This window comes from Enhydra lutris, unplaced genomic scaffold, assembly GCF_002288905.1.
Source record: "Enhydra lutris kenyoni isolate GAN:26980312 unplaced genomic scaffold, ASM228890v2 scaffoldscaffold7, whole genome shotgun sequence".
NCBI classification, from domain to species: Eukaryota; Metazoa; Chordata; class Mammalia; order Carnivora; family Mustelidae; genus Enhydra; species Enhydra lutris.
In genome coordinates, this window is record NW_019154091.1 from 7713767 (window position 1) to 7736829 (window position 23063).

General features: G+C 38.2%; 1 protein-coding gene across 1 annotated transcript in view; it reads right to left on the bottom strand.

Moving 5' to 3' along the window:
- LOC111142202 (cilia and flagella associated protein 54) overlaps positions 1 to 23063 on the bottom strand; it is a 313573-nt gene that overhangs the window by 224192 nt on the left and 66318 nt on the right. The window contains exons 18-19 of the mRNA XM_022495227.1: positions 16012 to 16098; positions 15798 to 15919 (exon numbers count right to left, since the gene is read on the bottom strand). Of these exons, the coding sequence (XP_022350935.1) occupies positions 15798 to 15919; positions 16012 to 16098 (209 nt within the window). The remainder of the gene's footprint in view (positions 1 to 15797; positions 15920 to 16011; positions 16099 to 23063) is intronic.

Genomic DNA, 23063 nt, shown 5'->3' on the forward strand with positions numbered 1-23063 from the left:
GGGTTAAGGGGGTAGGAGAAGAGTTAATGAAACAAGATGGGATTGGGAGGGAGACAAACCATAAGTGACTCTTAATCTCACAAAACAAACTGAGGGTTGATGGGGGGAGGGGGGCTGGGGGGGGCGGAGTTATGGACATTGGGGAGGGTATGTGCTATGGTGAGTGCTGTGAAATGTGTAAACCTGGGGATTCACAGACCTGTACCCCTGGGGATAAAAATATATGTTTATAAAAAATAAAAAATTAAAAAAAAAAACCTCCACCAATACGCTGTCTACAAGTAATTCATTTTAGACCCAAAGACACCTCCAGATTTAAAGTGAGGGGGTGGAAAACAATGTACCATGCTAATGGACATCAGAAGAAAGCTGGGATGGCAATCCTTATATCAGATCAAATAGATTTTAAGCCAAAGACTATAATAAGAGATGAGGAAGGACACTATATCATACTCAAAGGGTATGTCCAACAAGAAGATCTAACAATTTTAAATATCTATGCCCCTAATGTGGGAGCAGCCAACTATATAAACCAATTAATAACAAAATCAGAGAAACACATCAACAATAATACAATAATAGTAGGGGACTTGAACACTCCCCTCACTGAAATGGACAGATCATCTAAGCAAAAGATCAACAAGGAAATAAAGGCCTTAAATGACACACTGGACCAGATGGACATCACAGATATATTCAGAGCATTCCATCCCAGAGCAACAGAATACACATTCTTCTCTAGTGCACATGGAACATTCTCCAGAATAGATCACATCCTGGGTCACAAATCAGGTCTCAACCAGTACCAAAAGATTGGGATCACTCCCTGCATATTTTCAGACCACAATGCTCTGAAACTAGAACTCAATCACAAGAGGAAAGGTGGAAAGAACTCAAATACATGGAGGCTAAAGAGCATCCTACTAAAAATGAATGGGTCAACCAGCAAATTAAAGAAGAATTGAAAAAAATTCATGGAGACAAATGATAATGAAAACACAACGGTTCAAAATCTGTGGGACACAACAAAGGCAGACCTGAGAGGAAAATATATAGTGGTACAGGCCTTTCTTAAGAAACAAGAAAGGTCTCAAATACACAACATAACCCTACATTTAAAGGAGCTAGAGAAAGAACAGCAAAGAAAGCCTAAACCCAGGAGGAGAAGAAAAATAATAAAGATCAGAGCAGAAATCAGTGAAACAGAAACCAAAAGAATAGTAGAAAAAATCAATGAAACTAGGAGCTGATTCTTTGAAAGAATTAATAAGATTGATAAACCCCTGGCTAGACTTATGAAAAAGAAAAGAGAAAGGACCCAAATTAATAAAATCATGAATGAAAGAGAAGAGATCACAACCAACACCAACGAAATCAAATCATCATAAGAACATATTATAAGCAACTATACACCAGCAAATTTGACAATCTGGAAGAAATGGATGCATTCCTAGAGACATATAAACTACCAAACCTGAACCAGGAAGAAATAGAAAACTGAACAGACCCATAACCAGTAAGGAGATTGAAGCAGTCATCAAAATATCTCCCAACAAACAAGAGCCCAGGGCTAAATGGCTTCCCAGAGGAATTCTACCAAACATTTAAAGAAGAATTAATACCTATTCTTCTGAAACTGTTCTAAAAAATAGAAATGGAAGGAGAACTTCCAAACTCATTTTATGAGGCCAGCATTACCTTGATCCCAAAACCAGACAATGATTCCATCAAAAAGAATTACAGACCAATATCCTTGATGAACACGGATGCAAATATTCTCACCAAAATACTAGCCAATAGGATCCAACAGTACATTAAAAGGATTATTCATCACGACCAAGTGGGATTTATTCCTGGGCTGAAAGGTTGATTCAACATCCACAGACCAATCAATGTGATAGAATACATTAATAAAAGAAAGAACAAAAACAATACGATACTCTCAATAGATGATAAAAAGCATTTGACAAACTACAGCATTCTTTCACGATCAAAACCCTTCAAAGTGTAGGGATAGAGGGTACATAACTCAATATCATCAAAGCCACCCACCGCAAATATTATTCTCAATGAGGAAAAAACTGAGAGCTTTTTCCCTAAGGTCAAGAACATGGCAGGGATGTCCACTATCACCACTGCTGTGCAACATAGTACTAGAAGTCCTAGTCTCAGCAATCAGACAACAAAAAGAAATAAAAGACATCCAAATCAGCAAAGAAGTCAAACTCTCACTCTTTGCAGATAATAGGATACTTTATGTGGAAAACCCAGAAGACTCCACTCCAAAACTGCTAGAACTCATACAGGAATTCAGTAAAGTATCAGGATATAAAAATCAATGCACAGAAATCAGTTGCATTTCTATACACCAACAGCAAGACAGAAGAAAGAGAAATTAAGGAGTCAATCCCATTTACAACTGCACCAAAACCATAAGATACCTAGGAATGAACCTAACCAAAGAGGCAAAGAATCTGTACTCAGAAAACTATAGAGTACTCATGAAAGAAATTGAGGAAGGCACAAAGAAATGGAAAAACGTTCTATGCTTATGGATTGGAAGAACAAATACTTTAAAAGGGTCTATGTTACCTAAAGCAATCTACACATTTAATCCAATCCCTATTAAAACACCATCAATTTTTTTTCAAATAAATGGAACAAATAATCCTAAAATTTATATGGAAACAGAAAAGACCCCACATAGCCAGAGCAATGTTGAAAAAGAAAACCAAAGCTGACAGCATCACAATTCCAGACTTCAAGCTCTATTACAAAGCTGCCATCATCAAGACAGTATGGTACTGGCACAAAAACAGACACATAGATCAATGGAACAGAAAAGAGAATCCAGAAATGGACCCTCAACTCTATGGTCAACTAATCTTCAACAAAGCAGGAAAGAATATCCAATGGAAAAAAGACCACCTCTTCAACAAGTGGTGTTGGGAAAATTGGACAGCCACATGCAGTAGAATGAAACTGGACCACTTCCTTATACCACACACAAAAATAGACTCAAAATGGATGCAATATCTCAGTATGAGACAGGAATCCATCAAAATCCTTGAGGAGAACACAGGTAACAACTTCTTTGACCTCAGCAATAGCAACTCCTTCCTAGAAACATCGCCAAAGGCAAGGGAAGCAAGGCCAAAAATTGGGACTTCATCAAGATCAAAAGCTTTTGCACAGCAAAGGAAACAAGTCAACATAACCAAAAGACAACTGACAGAATGGGAGAAGATATTCGCAAATGACATATCAGATAAAGGGCTAGTTTCCAAAATCTATAAAGAACTTAGCAAACTCAACACCCAAAGAATAATCCAATCAAGAAATGGGCAGAAGACATGAACAGACATTTCTGCAAAGAAGACATCCAGATGGCCAACAGACACATGAAAAAGTGCTCAACATCACTCAGCATCAGGGAAATACAAATCAAAGCCACAATGAGATATCACCTCACACAAGTCAGAATGGTTAAAATTAACAAGTAAGGAAACGACAGATGTTCACAAGGATGCAGAGAAAGCGGAACCCTCCTACACTGTTGGTAGGAATGCAAGCTGGTGTAGCCACTCTGGAAAACAGTTTGGAGGTTCCTCAAAAAGTTGAAAATAGAGCTACCCTACAACCCAGCAATCGCGCTATTGGGTATTTACCCTAAAGATACAAATGTGGTGATCCGAAGTGGCACGTGCACCTGAATGTTTATAGCAGCAATGTCCACAATAGCCAAACTATGGAAAGAACCTAGATGTCTATCAAGAGATGAATGGATAAAGAAGATGTGGTATATATATACAATGGAATACAATGTAGCCATCAAAAAAAAAATGAAATCTTGCCACTTGCAACAATGTGGATGGAACTAGAGGTTATTATGCTGATTGAAATAAGTCAATCAGAGAAAGACAATTATCATATGATCTTTCTGATATGAGGAATTTGAGAGGCAGGGCAGGGGGGCATGGGGGTAGAGAGGAAAAACATGAAACAAGATGGGATTGGGAGGGAGACAAACCATAAGAGACTCTTAATCTCATGAAACAAACTGAGGGTTGCTGGGGCATGGGAGGGTAGGGATAGGGTGGCTGAGTTATGGACATTGGGGGTATGTGCTAAGGTGAGTGCTGTGAAATGTGTAAGCCTGATGATTCACAGACCTGTACCCCTGGGGCAAATAATACATTATATGTTAGTTTTAAAGAAACATAACTTACTCAGCCATCAAAGAGAATGAAATCTTGCGATTTGCAATGACATGAATGGAACCACAGGGTATTATGCTGAGTGAGTGAAGTAAGTCAGTCAGATAAAGACAAATATATGATTTCACTCATATGTGAAACTTAAGAAACAAATGAACATAGGGGAAGGGAAGGAAAAATAAAATAAGACAAAAATAGAGAGGGAGACAAACCATAAGAGACTCTTAACTATAGGAAACAACGTGAGAGTTGCTGGAGGGGAGGTAGGCGGGGGATGGGGTACTTGAGTGATAGGCATCAAGGAAGGCACTTGATGTAAGGAGAACTGGGTGTTATATGCAACTGATGAATCACTAAATTCTACCTTTGAAACTAATAATACACTGTACATTACTTAAATTGAATTTAAATTAAAAAATTTAAAAAGGTAACTCTATGATGTGATAAATGTGTTAATTAAGCTGCTTGTGGTAATTATTTCAAAATGTATGGTAGTCTCTGCTTATCCATAGGGATACGTTCCAAGATGCCTGAAGCCACAGACAGAATTAAACCCCATATATACTATGTGTTTTTCTCATACATACATACCTATGATAAAATTTAATGTATAAATTAGGCATAGTAGGGGATTAGCAATAGCTAATAATAAAATAGAACAATTATAACAATATATTGTAATAAAAGTTATGTGAATGTGGTCTTGTTCTCAAAATATCTTATTGTACTGCACTCACCCTCTTCTTGTGATGTGAAAAGATAAAATGTCTACATGATGAGACAAAGTAAGGACACTGTAACGTAGCATTAAGCCACTGCTGACCTTCTGATGATATGTCGGAAGGAAAATCATCTGATTCCAGACTGTCATTGACTGCAGGTAACTGAAACTGCAGAAAGCTAAACCACAGCTAAGAGAAGACTACTGCATACATATATCAAATCATCATGCTGTACATTGAAAAGATATTACAATTTTATTTGCCAATTATGCCTCAGTAAAGCCAGGGGGAGGGAGTGGCAAACCTCAATAAACTAGGAAAGCTCTTTCTTTAGCATGAGAAAAATATTAATTTTAGCCAATAGTCACCTAATTGTGAAGCACTAAAAGAATCATCAATAAAATCCAAAAGGAGACAAAATGCCACTATTTCCTTTTATTCTGGAATTCTAGCCAATTTAATGAATTTAAGAAAAGAAATCCTGAAAATGATAAGACAAATGTCTATCAAATTTCAAATACATTTCACTCTCTTACAAAAACCTGTGCTTTTTCCTCTGCAGAAGACATGCTAAGTTTCAAAGGTTCCACTTGGAGATCCGGACTTGATCTAAAAGAAAGGGTAAGACTTTCTGTGAGTCATTTGCATCAAAGTGATATTTAAAGTGAGTAAACCAGTTCCCTGTGGGAGTGTAGATTATAAAACTGTAGTATCATACGTTTTTTCTAAAATAAAAATTGACCTAAATTGAGATGAGAATTAACTCATTTTTATTTTTATAGGGAATGGTTGACATTAAGGTCTAAAATCATTAGTTGTGATTAAAATTTATCTATAATATAAATGGATTTTTTAACTCCGCTTATTCTGTGCCAGGAGACCTTGAAAAAAAATTTTTTTTGGCATTTATAGTTCAAAAATCTTGCCATCTGCCTAGGATAATCATTCCTTCATGTGAGAAGGGTTGTGTTATATAGGCCTTGTCTAGTGTTGTCTAGGGCCTACATGCCAAAGACCTTAGCTAATTTATAGACACATGGTGCTCAGTATAACTTGAATCATTGAATGAATGACTCAATCAAGGAACATAGAATGGCATCTGTTAACTTTCTCACTCATTCAACCAAACTGAGGGGGAAAAAATAGAGAAAATGGATGGAAAGAAAGATGTTGAAGGAGCTGTGTCATAAAACACATCAAGGCATCAACGTGCCTATTCAACCCTGAGGACACAACAAGCACAGGGCTGGGCAGAGGCTCATTCACCTTTCCACCCTCTACAATAGATGACAGACCAGATTCAGCTCCCTGAGAGGACAGATGTGCCCACAGAGCACGGTTCCCTTGAAAAGCAACAACAGGTAGGAGCTTGATAAGAGGCCAGAATTAAAGTAAGAAGCCTGAGCAGAAAAGGTAGGTTCCCCCAGATAACTGTGGAAAATTTTTAAGAAATTCCTACTTGAACAGAAGGTAGATGAAAGCTATTATATTTTGAACATTAAATGTTAATGTGACTTCATTTGCGTCACAGACTGGAGACCAAGATATTTTAGGCTACATAAGAACAGGTGAAATCAGCCTAAGGAAAAATTATGCAACACAAGGAAAGGGACCAACGCCTTGAAAATTTCCCTCCTCTGGATTATGTGTGCAGCCTAAAAAATACACCAGCAGCATTGGTTTGCTGCCCTAATATTAACACAGACTGCCTCTGACCCCATCTCAACTGTCTGGCCAACTGCCCTGGGCTTTCTACACTTATTCCCAAAATTTGCCTCAGCAGTTCATACTCCATTGAACCAGTCATTCACCAGCATCTTCTGACTTGACTCTAGCAGCTTCTCTCTGCATATCCATGAACCCAACTTCCTGCTTTCTGCTATGGACTATCACACAGATATTTCTCAACCCCTGGCTGCTGTTCAGTATCATCTATGGAACTTGTTTAAAAATTAAAATAGTCCATCCCCACTCTGAACCTATTTAGTAAAAACCTCCAGGGGTGGAGCTTGAGCATCAGTATTATTAACAACTGTTGAGGGTAATTTTGAAGTACAGTAGGGACTGGGAACCACTGACTGAGATGAGTTAATCAGCCTCCTACTCTTTCTCTCAGTCTCTGGTCTCCTCAACCTCCAGTCTTCTACCCCTTCAGTGGTTCTTCCTCTACTTGTTATAGTGCAAACTCCACAGCCTTTGTATTCTGATCACGATTATATTTTCTAGCCTTATCTCTCTGTCTACTCTTTCGCTGTCCCACAGCTACTGCCTAGCCAACCTAACCTTTGAAGCCATTTTTTTTAAAAAAGCCATTTATTCCCTGAGAAGCTATGCTTGTCATGCCTCAGCTTTTCCCATTGCAACTTCCTCTTCCTGTAGATTTCTACTTCCTTTTCTGTGCTTTAAGGTCCACTCAAACATCATCTCTGAATCCTCCCAAGAGAAATCCCACACATTTCGGTACTTATTCTCTTCATTTTCTACTCTTTATTTTAGCATGTATCATACAATATGAGCTGTGTAGTGACTGTCCAGACTAAACAATGAGCATCTTGGTGGCAAGGGGTACTTTATTTATCTCTTTAGGTTCAATAAATGTGTTTGAATGAAAGACATGAAATTATGACAGATGAGGATGATCCATAATGCATTTAAAGGCGGTACATTTAAAATATTCTGATTGGAGGAGCGCCTGGGTGGCTCAGTGAGTTAAAGCCTCTGCCTTCGGCTCAGGTCATGATCCCAGGGTCCTGGGATCGAGCCCCGCATGGGGTTCTCTGCCCATTGGGGAGCCTGCTTCCTCCTCTCTCTCTGCCTGCGTCTCTGCCTACTTGTGATCGCTGTCAGATAAATAAATAAATAAATCTTCAAAAAAAAATTCTGATTGGAAAATAAATAAATAAATAAAATGTCCTGATTGGGTCTTGATTAGTTTTAATTCCCTAACTCAGATTTCATGGCCCAATTTGAAATAGATTAATAAAAGTACTAAATTTTTTTAAATTTATTTATTTGTCAGAGAGAGAGAGAGAGAGAGAGTGAACACAGGCAGACAGAGTGGTAGAGGGAGAAGCAGGCTCCCTGCGGAGCAAGGAGCCCGACGCGGGACTCGATCCCAGAACCCTGGGATCATGACCTGAGCCAAAGGCAGCTGCTTAACCAACTGAGCCACCCAGGCGTCCCTAAAAGTACTAAATTTTTAAATGAAAGGTAACAATAGTCTAAAACAGAGTCCTTGATTTATATGAATCAGAAAAGTTCTATAATAGGCCTCAAGGTAAAATCTAAGTTAGAAATTAAAATCCTAACTTAGTGAGCCAAATCACTGAGCTGCTAAAAGCATTTCATTTACAAGAAAGTGATCAGCACACTAGTTAGAAAAAGTATCTGCACCCCCATGTTCACTGTGGCATTATTTACAATAGCCAAGACATATTATATATATGAATGTGCAATTCATATATATATACATATATATGCACATACACACATATGAATATTATCCAGCCATAGAAAAAGAATGAAATCATGCCATTTGTGACAACATGGATGGGTCCCAAGGGCATTAAGTTAAGTGAAATAAGTCAGAGAAAGACAAACACTATATGATGTCATGCATATGTGGAATCTAAAAAAAAATCAAACAGATAGATAAAGAGAACAGATTGGTGGTTGCTAGAGGTTGGGGGTGGGAGGTGGGGCAAAATGGGTGAAAGAGGTCAAAATGTACAAATTTCCAGTTATAAAATAAGTAAGTCATGGTAATAGAATGTACAGCCTGTAGTTAATAATACTGTACTGCTTATTTGAAAGTTCCTAGAGAGTAAATCTGAAAAGTTCTCATCACAAGAAAAAAAAATTGTAACTGATGACAGACGCATAAGTTAATAAGATTTACTATGGTGATCATTTAGCAATATATATAAATCTCAATCATTACATTGTATACCTGAAATTAATATAATGTTATCTGTCAATTACACATCAATTTTTTAAAAAGAAAGTGATTAGAACTTTTTAAAGGGGTTCCCCAAATAGGAGGAAATATCACTAGAAAAGTAGTCTCAAAAACTCAATAAAGAAAAGTATCCACAAAACCAGCTCTATTCAACTGTGAAAAGAAAAAGTATGGGAGCGTCTGGATGGCTCAGTTGGTTAAGCATCCAACTCGTGATTTCAGCTCAGGTCATGATCTCAGAGTCGTGGGATTGAACCCCCATCAGGCTCTGTGCTCAACGCAGAGTCTGCTTGTCCCTCTCCCTCGCTCCTCTTCCACTTGCACATGCTCTCTCTTTCTCTCAAATAATAAATAAATAAATAAATAAATAAAATCTTTTAAAGAGAGAGAAAGTATTATCATTATGGACATCACTGTTGCCTCTAATATGTTCAACATGTTGCCTAATGTGTCCACCAAAACATATTATTTTATTGCCAAAAAACAGTAGTATTATAGTCAAACTACTATTGTCTGAATGTAAGTCTTTCTATCTATAGCTTCCATTAGAGAAACAAACATGCCTCTTTTTAGAAGTTACTCAGCGCTTACAAGGACAGATTGACATTAAGTACATTTGACAACACCTTAACACCCACAGTGCAGCAAGACACATAGGGAAAGATATAAGATGATCTTCAAGGTAATGATTAACAACTAACCATAAAAAACTATCGTAAGACTGGAATGATAAAGTGCCATATTTACTACTTGTCTAGTAGACCTCCTGAGGTATGTACTGGATTCTCAGCATATTATGTACATTTCAGAAGGAGATGAAAAGTAGGTTAAGCCATATCCAAGAATCCCGACAAGGAACATTTTTGATTGCTGAGAATAAATTATACAATTCATAAGATCAATCTAAGGGAAAACATAAAAAGAAATGTATAGTTTGATAGACAAAAACATATCTAAAACACCAAAAAATAATTCTGATATGATAAAACAGAATGCTCCAGAAGTGGAATATAGATTAATAGTAATATTAATAGTAATTATTAATAGTAATAATACTAACAATGGCTAACATTTATTGACTGCCTATTCTGTGCCAAATGCTAAGCATTTTATATGCATCATTTCCTTGAATCTTCCCAAGAACTCCCATTTGACATATGAAGGAATTAAAACTTAAGAGGGCATAAGTAAAATACCTTGGGCATACAGCTAGTCAGTGGCAAAACCAAAACTCTAATCCAAATCCCTATCCTCCTAACCACTATGTATTTTGTCTTATTAATACAAAGCTAAACTAAAATGAAGCATGGAAAGGCAACCTGGATGCTTTTCTATGAAATACCCTTAAAACCTGAAATGGAAATTAGCTAAAATCTTGTCAGTATTTTGAGGTCTAACAGGTCTAAACATGACCTCACGGGAGGGGGTCGAAATCAGAAAGGGTTTGCTCTTTATGAAGAAGACTTCAGCAGAGAACAAGTAAAAAGAGCTGATACAATCTCTGGGAAAAGGGGTGCCTGCGTGGCTCAGTCAGTTGGGCATCTGCCTTTGGCTCAGGTCATAGTCCCAGAGTCCTGGGATCAAGCCCCACATCGGGCTCCCTGCTCAGCAGGGAGTCTGCTTCTCCTTCTCCCACTCGCCCTGCTCATGCTCTCTCTCTCTCACTCTCTCAAATAAATAAATCAAATCTTTTAAAAAATTTTTTTAAAAAATTTAAAAAAAAAAGATCTCTGGAAAAAAAATGATTCACATATATTCTTCCCCCAAAAGCAAATAGAACTGATTTGACTAAAATGCTATAAGATAGGAAAAATAATTATACTCTAGTAATCTAATTACTGCTAACCTAGATAATAGAGTGGTATTTAGGAGATATGAAGGTAGAAATTTGGGAAATAGTAAAGCCAGGAGTTATCAGAACTTTGAGTGGTCTGGGCTTCTTCATTAGTTCTGGTTCCAAAATACAACCATAAAATTAGGTTCTATTAAAAAAACAATCTGCTAATTCATAATGCGCCTCTGCTTAGAGTTGAAGCAATATGACTAGATTTTGGAACTGCTAAAGTCACCTCAAATATCAATTTGTTTAGGTTCCAACAAATAAAACTAGGAGAAAACTTGATGCATTGGGGTTGGGGTTCTTTGAACCAGGAGTAATAGGAAAAACAGGCCAGGACCACAACAGGTCCAAAGATGTAGGAGGGTCTACAAAATAGACCCTCCTACATATGAATAGTCATAATAGTCTGATCAGTACACAAGCATTGGAAAGAATGAACATCCACTAGCTTTAGTCTTTTTACCCCTCTACTCAAGATCTGATTCCAAGAAGGGAGGTCCCGATTGGCCTTGCTCACATGACTAGTCTTCTGACTGGCTAGAGAAGAAAGCTCCTGAAAAGTCCCACCCGACTACATCTAAAAGGGAAAGAGGAATTCCTCAAAAGGCGATATTTGGAAGAGGAGATAGGTGCTGGACAGAAAACAATATACAACCCTGCCCTTGTAACACTTACATTAGACTGACAAATATTCCTGCCTCTTCCCAATAAGAAATCCCATCTGCACAGAGACTGAATGTCTGTCTGGGAGACTCTGAAGTGATGACGATAAGCCACAGGACCAATGCTCTATTTGACCAAAAGTAGATTAGGGACATCTGAGACTAGTTCCAGATGCAATCCATTAAAGTAAATCGGTGGTATATTGTGTAAAAAGCCAACATGGGCTTCCAGAAGTCCAATACCAAGACAGGAAAATGGAGGGTAAAATCACCATTAAAAAAAAAAAAAAAGACCAGTCATTTCATTTAGAAAGCTAACAAGCTATTATCAAAGGTTTGTACCTCAGTCCTGGCAACAAGTTGGTCCACTTTTAACTGATTAGGAATAAAATAGACACCTGATGAGATTATACAGCTCCACAAAGTCAAGAAACTTTTGAGAAACTAAAACAGGGTATGAATTATTTAAGAGCTCTGAAAAGACTCGGGCTTTTCAAACCTTTTTATGGTATCAGGTGATGCATCAGTTACTGATTTGGGGATAATTTTATTACAAGATCATGATAATGTAAAACATTCTGTAATATACCCCAGTTGAAAATGATTGCCAGGGGAAAGAAATTTATTTGTTTTCTTTAAAGAAAGAAAGTTTGGCAATTATTTGAGCCATAACATCATTGTTTACGAGAGCACCCTAAGGACTGATCATTAAGCCTTAACACTTGGATAAAAAATGCCACTGAGGAGCAGAGGTGGCTATAGAAGGTTTCAGGACTTCTAAATAAATATTCAACATATTCCTAGTTGGTGACAATCCTTGTGGAGGACCCCTAATAAAAAACAGAACCTCTAAATACATCTCATGAGTCTATCCTAAGAGGACATTATACTTAAAATTTTTCTTAAAATAGTTTCATTTAAGAAATAAAAGAAAAAGACACACAAGGGAAAAAATGTAAAAAACTTCAGTCTTCTCATATCTCCAGGGTGTCCCCAGTGTCAGTGGTAGGAAGATAGAGGCCGAACAGGAATGAGCATATTACAACAGTATAAGGACCAGACTGAGTCTTAATAAAACAAAAAGGGAAATCCCAAAGGCTTTATTCTCTCCAGGCTCTAAGATGCCACAATATTACTCCTGAGACAGTTCTAAAAAAGAAAGATAAGTTTTATTTGACATAGAAATAGGACTGAAGTATTAGTATCCGCCAAGCACTAGACCGTAGCATGTGGCCACAGAAGCATCTGTTGAGAAAAGGGATCTGAACACACCCCAAAGTCTTCCAACAAAGATCAAGCACCACTTGGCCTTGTCAGCTGAGACCATCCAACACCATCATCAAACTCCTCCATTCAAAAGCTGGAAGCGCAATTTAAAATAAGGCTCTTCTCTAACGCTGCCAGGACAGACTTCCCAATCCTGAACATTAATAGCATCTGTCTGCTCAAAATCCTTAGACTTGGGGCACCTGGGTGGCTCAGTGGGTTAAAGCCTCTCTCTGCCTTTGGCTCAGGTCATGGTCTCAAGGTCCTGGGATCAAGTCCCGCGTCGGGCTCTGCTAGGCGAGGAGCCTGCTTCCTCCTCTCTTTCACTCTGCCTACTTGTGATCTCTGTCTGTCAAATAAATAAATAAAATCTTAAAAAAAAAAAATCCTTAGACTTCCTCTCTGGTCTCACTTCTTACCCTCTTCTCCCAACAGACCCCACTTCCCCTTGCCATTTCATCTGTGCCTCTATGACACTGAATAACCTATAGGACCACAAGAACTCTATGATCATTCTAGCTTTAGGAATTTTGTACATGTTGTTTTCTCTTCCTATAAAGTCCTTTTCACCCTCTGTCTTCCTCTTTCTCTGGCTACTCCTGCCTATCAGTATTCAACCTGATTCCTTTTCTGGAAGTTTCCTTACATATCAACCAGTATTTGGTTAGGTACTCCTCTGCTAAATTCCCCTGGAATTCTTGCAGTTAAAGTATCTATGACAGTAACCCATAATTACCTTCTTACTTGTCTATGTTTCCACAAACTAGATTTATCTTGAAGGCAGGGACAAAAAAGAAGGCAATCCATCACTATTTGTTGAATAAATAAAGAATTTTTGTTTGTTTGTTTGTTTTTATCCCCTGTACTCAACATAATACCAGGCATACAATGTAAAATAAATATTTGCTGAATGGATCATAAGTACTCAAAAACATTTGTTGGATGAATGAAATAATGGACAGATGATAACAAAGTGCTACATATCAGAAATCTCAGATTTCTTTTTTTTTAATTTTTTATTTCTTTTCAGCATAACAGTATTCATTGTTTTTGTACCGCACCCCCTTCCAATTTCCCTCAACTCCCTTCTCCTCTCCATCTCCCCTTGTCCTCCATGCTATTTGTTAGGCTCCACAAATAAGTGAAACCATATGATAATTGACTCTCTCTGCTTGACTTATTTCACTCAGCATAATCTCTTCCAGTCCCGTCCATGTTGCTACAAAAGTTGGGTATTCATCCTTTCTGATGGAGGCATAATACTCCATAGAGTATATGGACCACATCTTCCTTATCCATTCGTCCGTTGAAGGGCATCTTGGTTCTTTCCACAGTTTGGCGACCGTGGCCATTGCTGCCATAAACATTGGGATACAGATGGCCCTTCTTTTCACTACATCTGTATCTTTGGGGTAAATACCCAGTAGTGCAATTGCAGGTTCATAGGGAAGCTCTATTTTTAATTTCTTGAGAATCTCCACACTGTTTTCCAAAGTGGCTGCACCAACTTGCATTCCCACCAACAGTGTAAGAGTGTTCCCCTTTCTCCACAGCCTCTCCAACACATGTTGTGTCCTGTCTTGCTAATATTGGCCATTCTAACTGGTGTAAGGTGGTATCTCAATGTGGTTTTAATTTGAATCTCCCTGATGGCTAGTGATGATGAACATTTTTTCATGTGAAATTTCAATATCCTACTTTCTGACCTCAAACCCATATCCTTCCAGCTCTCTCAGACTCTGATTTTCTGATCCCTAACTTCAAAGAGATCTCCAGTCTCTGGACATCTCCATGCTCACCAAGTCTTTAAATACCCTGAAGGCATCACTTCCCTCCCTACTCAATCTGTACCCATTTTTATTAGGAACTTTTAACCCATATATTCTTTGTAAAAATATAGCCCTGTACAAATCTCTGCTGTCACAAATATTTTGCTGTCACAGCTACTAAAAACACTACACCAGGGTAATGCCATACCACCATGCAGATGGGGCCCAGTATAAATTCATGGTCCTCAACTTCAGCTATAACTTTGTACTGGCCAGTCCTTCAACTTCATTGTCAACTCCCTCATCCATTCCTCATCCATTCCACTCCACTCTCTAATCGTCTTCTCTCTCCGGGGTCCAACTGTCCACCCTTGCTCTCCATTGTTGGCAGATATGATTGCCTCCTACTTTATCAGATGATTGACATAAGAAGGCATAAACTCAACTCTCTGCCTCCTCACCAATAGGCTTTCTCAAATCTACATTGATCTGTTCCTCCTTCTCTTTTGTATCAGAGGATGAGGAGTCTGCTCTGTAGCCTACCCTCCACTGAAGATGAATCACTTTAACTGTGTTTTCAATCTCATCTCCTTCCCTCTTCTAATAGGACTGTGCTCTATTATTAACACCTCTCATATCTTCAATTTCTCTCTTTTCTTCTGGCTCCTCATAGTCATTATATAAATATGTGGAACTTTTTCTCTTAAACTCTGTATCCTTTCCCTAGCTTTGGCCTATTTTTTTTCTTATCAGCTAAACTACTTGTAGCATCATCCTCTACTTCACCATGTGCCATTTACTCAGCCAATACCATCAAATTTTTATGGGTAATACACAGGGACAAAATTTTTTTTTAAATCCTCTACCTTGAAATGTGAGTACCCTTAAGAATTTAAATTCTAAAATCAACATACAATGAATCGGTAAGAAGACAGAACAATTTCCAGGCCAGAGTAAAATATAAATTAGCAGCATCCATCTGAGAGAAGGCATCTGAGCCAATGGACTTGAAGTATTTTAATTCCATAGTAAGGAATCATTATGCTAGCATAGTGTCTCTTAAGTTCTATAGTTTCCCTCATTTTTAATCCTTCTGATTTTATTTGGCTTCCTATGTAAGTTGCCCCTACAGAGAGAGAATACAGAGAGAGGATCTCTCATTTCAGTAGAGTTCGGGATGGGTAATATAGATTAGTTTCCCTATTCAAAACTGTTCAACTCAAAGAGAGGACTAGATATAGGGAACCTGAAAGTTCATAATCTAATGTTAAGGGCAACACATTATTTTTAACAAAGTGAACTAAATCATTCATTTAACAAAGGTTATATGTCAAGACCAAAAAAAGGAATGGCATGTTGTTACCATCAAAAGGTTGTGTGAAGATGTAGAGGTTGCATCTTTCTCAGATATTAGAAGAGCTTTCTGCATCAAGTATATTGCTTTGGACAGCTTATTCTTCCTTATTTTATTCATTACACTCAATTCTGAAACAGAAAACAAACATTTTATCAAAAGGGAAACATGAAAACTATCTTTAAAAGTTTTTAGAAAAACAGTTTATCCCAATTTTAATTACCTGTAAAACAGTCAATGCTTCTAGGCTGTTTTAGCTTTTCTGGACCTTTGGTAGATACATGTTTGCTAACAGCTGGAGTCTGCAAAACTGAAGAAGGAAGAGGAGATTGCCATTACAATTAGATTTGTGTCCAAGAAAGGAAATATTTTCTGAATATTAAAGCGTAACTATCTATTTGTAAAATTATTGTTTCCTCTCATATGTCACCTTTTTTCATCAATACATAAAAATTCAAATAAATCTACTATAACAACAAATTCTCCTCTATGTACCACAGTGTGCCTGAGGACATGAAAAATATTTAAATTATAGATGGAGAGGGAATATGGCAGAAGAGTAGGGGACCCCCAATTCATCTGGTCCCTTGACCTTGAATTCAGCTAGATATCTATCAAATCATTCTGAATACCTGTGAATTCAACCTGAGAGCTAAGGAAAGAATTGCTACAACTCTACAAATAGAGAAGTGACTACTTTTTGCAAAGTAGGAGGTGCAGAAAAGTGAATCTGAGGGGATGTATCGGAAAAAAACCATGGTGGGAGGGAACCTCCATAAGCTAGCTGCTGGAAAGTGATATAGCAATGGAATGCAAAAATTGGAACTTCTAGAAGTCTGCTCCTGTGAGGAATGTCCCTGCCTGAAAGGTGCTCAGGTGGTGAAGCGGAGCACAATCCTAACTGGGAAGTGTGGTCTCAGAATCCCCAGGGTCACAGAATGAATGGGGATGCCAGAGTGTGGTAGAGTTCCCAGGCATTGGAGCAGGAAAGCTGGTTACAATTAGCAAGCCCTGGAGTGGGCTTTCAGCTAGGTGTTGCCATAAACCATGAACCATGGCAAGATCAGGGACTGCCTCTCCAAGCAAGGGCCCAGCAAGAGGAGTGGCCCTCCTTCCTCCTTGGGAGGAGTGGCAAGAGTGCACACAGATTTGGGCAATTGCTCCCAGAGCAGGGGCCCAGGGAACAGCAGAGACTTGGTGAGATTCCCCTCTCCTTCCCCAGGAAGGATTGGTGCAGAGACCTGGCAGGCCAGAAAGGGCTAGCATGATATACTCAGGGTACTAAATGAGAAAAACATGCAGCCAAGAATACTTTATCCAGCAAGGCTATCATTCAGAATAGGAGAAGAGACAAAAATCTTCCAGGACAAACAGAAACTAAAAGAATTTGTGATCATTAAACAAGCCCTGCAAGAAATATTAAAGGGGATCCAGTAAGGAAAGAGAGAGCCCAAAAGCAACATATACCAAAAAGTAACAGAGACAATATACAGAAACAGTGACTTTAAAGGTAATACAATGGTGCTATATTCATATCTCTCAATAGTAACTCTGAATATAAGTGTGCTGAATGCTCCAATCAAAAGACACAGGGTATCAGAATGGATAAAAAAGCAAGTGCCATTCATATGCTGTCTACAAGAGACCCATTTTAGACCAAAAGACACCTCCAGATTGAAAGTGAGAGGGTGGAGAACAATTTATCATGCTAATGGATGTCAAAAGAAAGCTGGGGTAGCAATCCTTACTTATCAGACAAATTAGATTTTAAGCCAAATACTATAGTAAAGGATGAGGAGGGATGCTGTATCATACTTAAAGGGTCTATCCAACAAGAATATCTAACAATTATAAATATTTATGCTCCTACCTTAGGAGCAGCAAATTTTATCAACCAATTAATAACAAAATTAAAGAAACACATTGATAATAATATAATAATAGTAGCAGACTTCAACACTCCACTCACAGCAATGGACAGATCATCTAAGAGAATCTCAGAAGGAAACAAGGGCTTTGAATGACACACTGGATCAGATGGATTTCACAGATATATACAAAGCATTCCATCCTAAAGCAAAAGAATTACACATTCTTCTCAAGTCCACATGGAACATTCTCCAAAATGGGACGCATAGGTGGCTCAGTGATTAAGTGTCTGCCTTCAGCTCAGGTCATTTCCCAGGGCCCTGGGATCAAGCCCCACATTGGGCTCCATGCTTGGTGGGGAAGTATGCTTCTCCCTCTTCCTCTGCCTGCTGCTCCCCCTGCCGTGTGCTCACTCTCTCTCCCCATCTTACTGTCAAGTAAATAAATAAAATATTTTTTTTAAAAAGAACACATATTAGGTCACAAATCAGGCCTCAACCAGTATCAAAAGACTGGAATTATTCCCTTCATATTTTCAGACCACAGTGTTTTGAAACTTGAACTGAATCACACGAGGAAATTTAGAAGGAACTCAAATCCTTGGAGATTAAAGAGCATCCCACTAAAGAATGAATGGGTCAATCAGGAAATTAAAGAATTTTAAAAATTCATGAAAACAAATAAAAAGGAAAACACAACTGTTCAGAACTTTTGGGATAGAGCAAAGGAGATCCTAAGAGGGAACTACACAGCAATACAAGTCTTTCTCAAGAAACTGGAAAAGTCTTAAATATACAAATGAATCTTACACTTAAAGATACTAGAAAAAGAACAACACATAGAGCCTAAACCATGGAGGAGAAGAGAAATCATAAAGATTAGAGCAGAAATGAATGAAATAGGAATGCCTGGGTAGTTCAGTCAGTGAAGTGTCTGCATTCAGCTCAGGTCATGATCCCAGGGTCCTGGGATTGAGTCCCACATCAGTCTCCTTGCTCAGCAGGGAACATGCTTCTCCCTCTGCCTGCCACTCCCCCTGCTTGTGCCCTCTCTCTCTCTCTCAAATAAAGAAATAAAATCTTGGGGGGGAAAAAGAAATGAATGAAATAAAAACTAAAAGAACAGTAGAACAGACCAACAAAACTAGGAGCTGGTTCTTAGAAAGAATTAATAAGGTCAATAAATCCCTGGCCAGACTTATCAAAAAGAAAGGAGAAAGGACCCAAACAAATAAAATCGTAAATGAAAGAGGAGAGATCACAACCAACACCAAGAAAACACAAACAATTTTAAGATCATACTATGAGCAATGATATGCCAACAAATTAGGCAATCTGGGAGAAATGGAGGTATTCCTAGAAATTTATAAGCTACCAAAACTGAAACAGGAAGAAATAGAAAAGCTCAACAAACCCATAACCAACAAGAAAATTGAAACAGTAATCAAAAATCTCCCATCAAACAAGAGTCCAGGGCCACATGGCTTCCCAGGGGAATTATATCAAACTTTAAAAAAGAACTAATACCTATGCTTCTGAAGCTGTTTCAAAAAATAGAAATGGGAGGTGCCTGGGTGGCTCAGTGGGTTAAGCCTCTGCCTTCGGCTCAGATCATGATCTCAGGGTCCTGGGATCGAGCCCTGCATTGGGCTCTCTGCTCAGCAGGGAGCCTGCTTTCCCCTCTCTCTCTCTGCCTGTCTCTCTGCCTGCTTGTGATCTCTTTCAAAAAAATATATAAAAATCTTAAAAAAAAAAAAAAAAGAAAGAAAGAAATGGAAGGAAAACTTCCAAACTCATTCTATGAGGCCAGCATTACCTTGATCCTAAAACCAGATAAAGACCCCACCAAAAAGAGAATTATAGAACAATATCCTTAATGAATATAGATGCCAAAATTCTCACCAAGATACTAGCTAATAGGATCTAACAGTACATTTAAAACATTATTCACCACTACCAAGTAGGATTTATTCCCAGGCTGCAAGCGTGGTTCAACATCTGCAAATCAATCAACATGATACATCACATTAATAAAAGAAAGGACAAGAATTATATGATCCTCTCAATTAACAGTGAAAAAGTACTTGCCCAAATACAGAATACTTTCTTGATTAAAACTCTCCACAGGGAGGAATACAGGGAACATAACTCAGTATCATAAAAGCCATATACAAAAACTCACATACAAAAGGCCCACAGCGAATATCATTCTCAGTGGTGAAAAACTGAGAGCTTTTCCCCTAAGGTTAAGAACATGACAGGGATGCTCATTCTCACCACTGTTGTTTGACAGAGTACTAGAAAGTCTAGCCTCACCAATCAGACAACAAAAAGAAATAAAAGGCATCCGAATCAGCAAAGAAGTCAAACTCTCACTCTTCACAGATGACATGATACTTTATGTGAAAAACCTAAAAAACTCCACCCCAAAATTCCTAGACCTTGTACAAGAATTCAGCAAAGTGGCAGGATATAAAATAAATGCACAGAAATCAGTTGCATTTCTATACACTAACAATGAGACAGAAAAGAAATTAAGGAATCAATCCATTTACAATTGCACCAAAATATAAGATAACTAGGAATGAACCTAACCAAAGAGGCAAAGAATCTGTACTCAGAAAACTACAGAACATTTATGAAAGAAATTGAGAAAGACACAAAGAAATGGAAAAATATTCCAAGTTCATGGATTGGAAGAATAAATATTGTGAAAATGTCTATGCTACCTAGAGCAATCTATACATTCAAGGCAATCCCTATCAAAATACCATCAACATTTTTCACAGAAATGGAACAAATAATCCTAAAATTTATATGGAACCAGAAAAGACCCCACATAGCCAGAGCAATGTTGAAAAAGAAAACCAAAGCTGACAGCATCACAATTCCAGACTTCAAGCTCTATTACAAAGCTGTCATCATCAAGACAGTATGGTCCTAGCACAAAAAGAGACACATAGATCAATGGAACAGAATAGAATCCAGAACTGGACCCTCAACTCTTTGGTCAGCTAATCTTCCACAAAGCAGGAAAGAATATCCAATGGAAAAAAGACCATCTCTTCAACAAACGGTGTTGGGAAAATTGGACACACCCATGCAGAAGAATGAAACTGGTCTATTTCCTTACACCACACACAAAAATAGACTCAAAATGGATGAAAGACCTCAGTATGAGACAGGAATCCATCAAAATCCTTGAGGAGAACACAGGTAGCAACTTCTTCGACCTCAGCCACAGCAACTCCTTCCTAGAAACATCGCCCACAGCAAGGGAAGCAAGGCCAAAAATGAACTACTGGGACTTCATCAAGATCAAAAGCTTTTGGGATGCCTGGGTGGCTCAGTTGGTTAAGCAGCTGCCTTCGGCTCGGGTCATGATCCCAGTGTCCTGGGATCGAGTCCCACATCGGACTCCTTGCTCGTCGGGGAGCCTGCTTCTCCCTCTGCCTCTGCCTGCCATTCTGTCTGCCTGTGCTCGCTCTCTCTCCCTCTCTCTCTCTGACAAATAAATAAATAAAATCTTTAAAAAAAAAAAAAATCAAAAGCTTTTGCACGGTAAAGAAAACAGTCAACAAAACCAAAAGACAACTGACAGAATGGGAGAAGATATTTGCAAATGACATATCAGATAAAGGGCTAGTATCCAAAATCTATAAAGAACTTATCAAACTCAACACCCAAAGAATAATCCAATCAAGAAATGGGCAGAAGACATGAACATTTCTGCAAAGAAGACATCCAGATGGCCAACAGACACATGAAAAAGTGCTCAACATCACTCGCCATCAGGGAAACACAAATCAAAACCACAGTGAAATACCAACTCACACCAGTCAGAATGGCTGAAATTAACAAGTCAGGAAATGACAGATGTTGATAACAATGCAGAGCAAGGGGAACCCTCTTATACTGTTGGTGGGAATGTAAGTTGGAATGCCACTCTGGAAAACAGTATGGAGATTCCTCAAGAAGTTAAAAATAGAGCTACCCTGTTACCCAGCAATTGCACTCCTAGGTAATTTACCCTAAAGATACAGCCGTAGTGATCTGTAGGGGCAACTGCACCCCAATGTTTATAGCAACAATAGCCAAACTGGAAAAAGCAGAGATGTCCATCAATAGATGAATGGATAAAGATGTGGTATATATATATATATTATATGTGTGTGCATACACACACACACACACACACACACACATATATATCTACACACACATATATATACACACACATACATACATATAGGAATATTACTCAGCCATCAGAAAGGATGAATGCTTACCATTTACATCAATGTGGATGGAATTTGGAGGGTATTATGCTGAGTGAAGTAAGTCAATCAGAAAAAGACAATTATCATATGGTTTCACTCATATATGGAATATAAGAAAGAGCACAGAGGATCATAGTGGAAGGGAGGGAAAACTGAATGGAAAGTAATCAGATAGGAAAAAAAGCCATGAGAGACTCTTAACCATAGGAAACAAACAGGGTTGCTGGAGTAGAGATGAGTGGGGAGATGGGGTAATTGGGCGATGGGCATTAAAGAGGGTATGTGACGTGATGAACACTAGATGTTATACGCAACTGATGAACTATTGAACTCTACCTGAAACTAAGGATGTCCTAAATGTTGGCTAATTGAATTTAAATAAAATTTTTAAAAATTAAATTATAAAAATATTTGATTTTCTATATCCTCTTAAATAAAATCATCTTAAAAGTTATAAATAGGATCCAACCTACTTTTGTTCACTTTCCCTTTTACAAACTTTTTAAAACTGCTTCATCCATGATCCCTGCAAGAGCTCAGAGCATGCCATGAAGACCTCCATTCTCCTCTTCCAAAATTTTCAATTAACACACAAATTATTGCCAGTTGACTATGGGCAGTGAGAGATTCTGGTGTATAGTTGGGAAGGACCATTATGGTGGTCCAGGAAAAAGAGAATGATAAAGAAAAGAATAAAAGTATGCTGGCCCAGGAAGATGGAGAATATTTCACTGATTCTTGATTTTCCAGGTCTGGTCCTCAAAAGACTTGGGAATATTCTGTTTCTGTCCTTGGAGGTATGCAATGGTACCTGTAGTAACCTTACAATAAACCCCATTTATTGAGGTTTAATTATTTGTGCTAATGCCATGGGATGATGATTGATTGATGAAAAGATGCCAGCAGGTAGCATTAAAGAATATAAGGTTTTTTTTTAATATTTTATTTATTTGATAGATGGAGATTACAAGTTGTCAGAGAGGCAGGCAGAGAAAGAGGAGGAAGCAGGTTCCTCGCTGAGCAGAGAGCCTGATGCGGGGCTCGATCCCAGGACCCTGATATCATGACCTGAGCCGAAGGCAGAGGCTTTAACCCACTGAGCCACCCAGGCGCCCCAAGAATATAAG